Source organism: Penaeus monodon, chromosome 22 (genome assembly GCF_015228065.2).
Source record: "Penaeus monodon isolate SGIC_2016 chromosome 22, NSTDA_Pmon_1, whole genome shotgun sequence".
NCBI classification, from domain to species: domain Eukaryota; kingdom Metazoa; phylum Arthropoda; class Malacostraca; order Decapoda; family Penaeidae; genus Penaeus; species Penaeus monodon.
Window position 1 is genome coordinate 37,840,509 of NC_051407.1, and position 1,540 is coordinate 37,842,048.

Below are 1,540 nucleotides of genomic sequence, written 5' to 3' on the forward strand. Positions count from 1 at the left end.
GATAGTAACATGGTACATATATTGAGTTATTCAGTTTACAACATTCATACAAGAGCATGTATACGTGTTCTCAAAACGCAGGATATCGCAGGGTGTTATGATGGATGCTGACCCTTTCCCTTCCTTTTGTCTTGCTTTCCAGGATGTCCAACATTCCGTCTCTCGGGTTTCATGGTGTCCTTGGGAAGCGAGTCACACACAATCAGGTCGCGGCCGAATGATGGCGAAGTGACAGTCAGAGGACCAGGTTTAGTGTGGTCTGGAGAGAAACTGAGAGGTTCTCCCGGCCACTGGCATGACATCAGTGCCACATCCGGTCCTCGTGAGTAATTTCATTTGTATGAGCTAAAGTTCAGGGTAACATTTTTACAAATAACTCATGATATTGTTTATAAAAAAAAAATTGAAGCAAATAACGAACAGATTTTCTTTAAAGTGATGTTATTCTACATCATCGCATAAAATATGACATCTAAAGACCTCTTTATTAGAGGTTCCTTTAATTCTCTTTGGAAAAAAAAAACACTGCAGTTGAATGATGATGCGTTGGTAGATCAACCTATCTATGTAAGATGATTATAGAAAAGGGGTTTCTCAGAGACAATTTATCAAGAAAATGACCTTGCCCTTCCGTTTGGATGGTTGGTAGCGACTGCGGCAAACCATTTATTGTCCCTACGACGTTGCAGAACCCGTTGCATATGAGCCTCGAGGAATCTGCGTTTCCCTACGCCTTTGACAGCTAAAAAGGAAATCGTTAAAGCGTTAACATTTTGAATCATAACCTAAATCTGATAGTGTTTCGCCAAATGAAAGTCACCAATTACCCAAACAATATGGAATATATTTTCACATTTTACTTTATAAACCAGCGTTTTGTGTGGCCGCCACTGCACTGAGCAAAAGCAAAAGTTGTGGACCTGAGCAATACCTGGAAGTGAGAACAGACTCTCCAAGTTCTTGGATACTGGACTGTGGCCATACTTCCTGCGGTGAGTGAATAATGATTTAGTAAAGCATATCTAAAATCTAATTTGGTACATGGCACACACGCTAATTTGAAATCCTCTCTTCTCACATATTTCAATATATTACGCCTTCGGTCTCAGATATCCATTTTGCCTTACCGTTATAATAAGGAACATACATATACACTATTTTCATACGTGTAATCTTACGTAAGTAACCTTCACCTTCACTTATAGGCTGCAATATCCAGCGAATGATATTCGTGCGCATACCCGTGGACGAAGCTGTGACGGTATATTGGTGGCCGGGCGATACTTCGGGAGCGCGAATCATCGGGCCCGGCATGTGGAATATCCTCGGGGTGAACGAGGGAGCGAGGCACCAGTGGCACGATATACGAGTTCAGCCGCCGCTGGGAGGTGAGGATGTTCGTACGGACTGTGTGCATGCAAATACGTATCACACAAGCACACAAATGTCCTCACAAACAAAAGCACAAATACGCTCCTATATAATGGCTCACAAATACTTCCAAAATAATGCCAGTGGTAATGTTTCACACCTAAAGGCT

The 1,540-nt window shown here is 42.0% G+C and overlaps 1 protein-coding gene across 1 annotated transcript in view; it reads left to right on the forward strand.

Annotated features, from left to right (window-relative positions):
• LOC119587429 overlaps positions 1–1,540 on the forward strand; it is a gene marked incomplete at its 3' end in the record, with an annotated part of 30,623 nt that overhangs the window by 4,267 nt on the left and 24,816 nt on the right. The window contains 3 exon segments of the mRNA XM_037936159.1: positions 143–322; positions 873–992; positions 1,206–1,388. Of these exon segments, the coding sequence (XP_037792087.1) occupies positions 143–322; positions 873–992; positions 1,206–1,388 (483 nt within the window).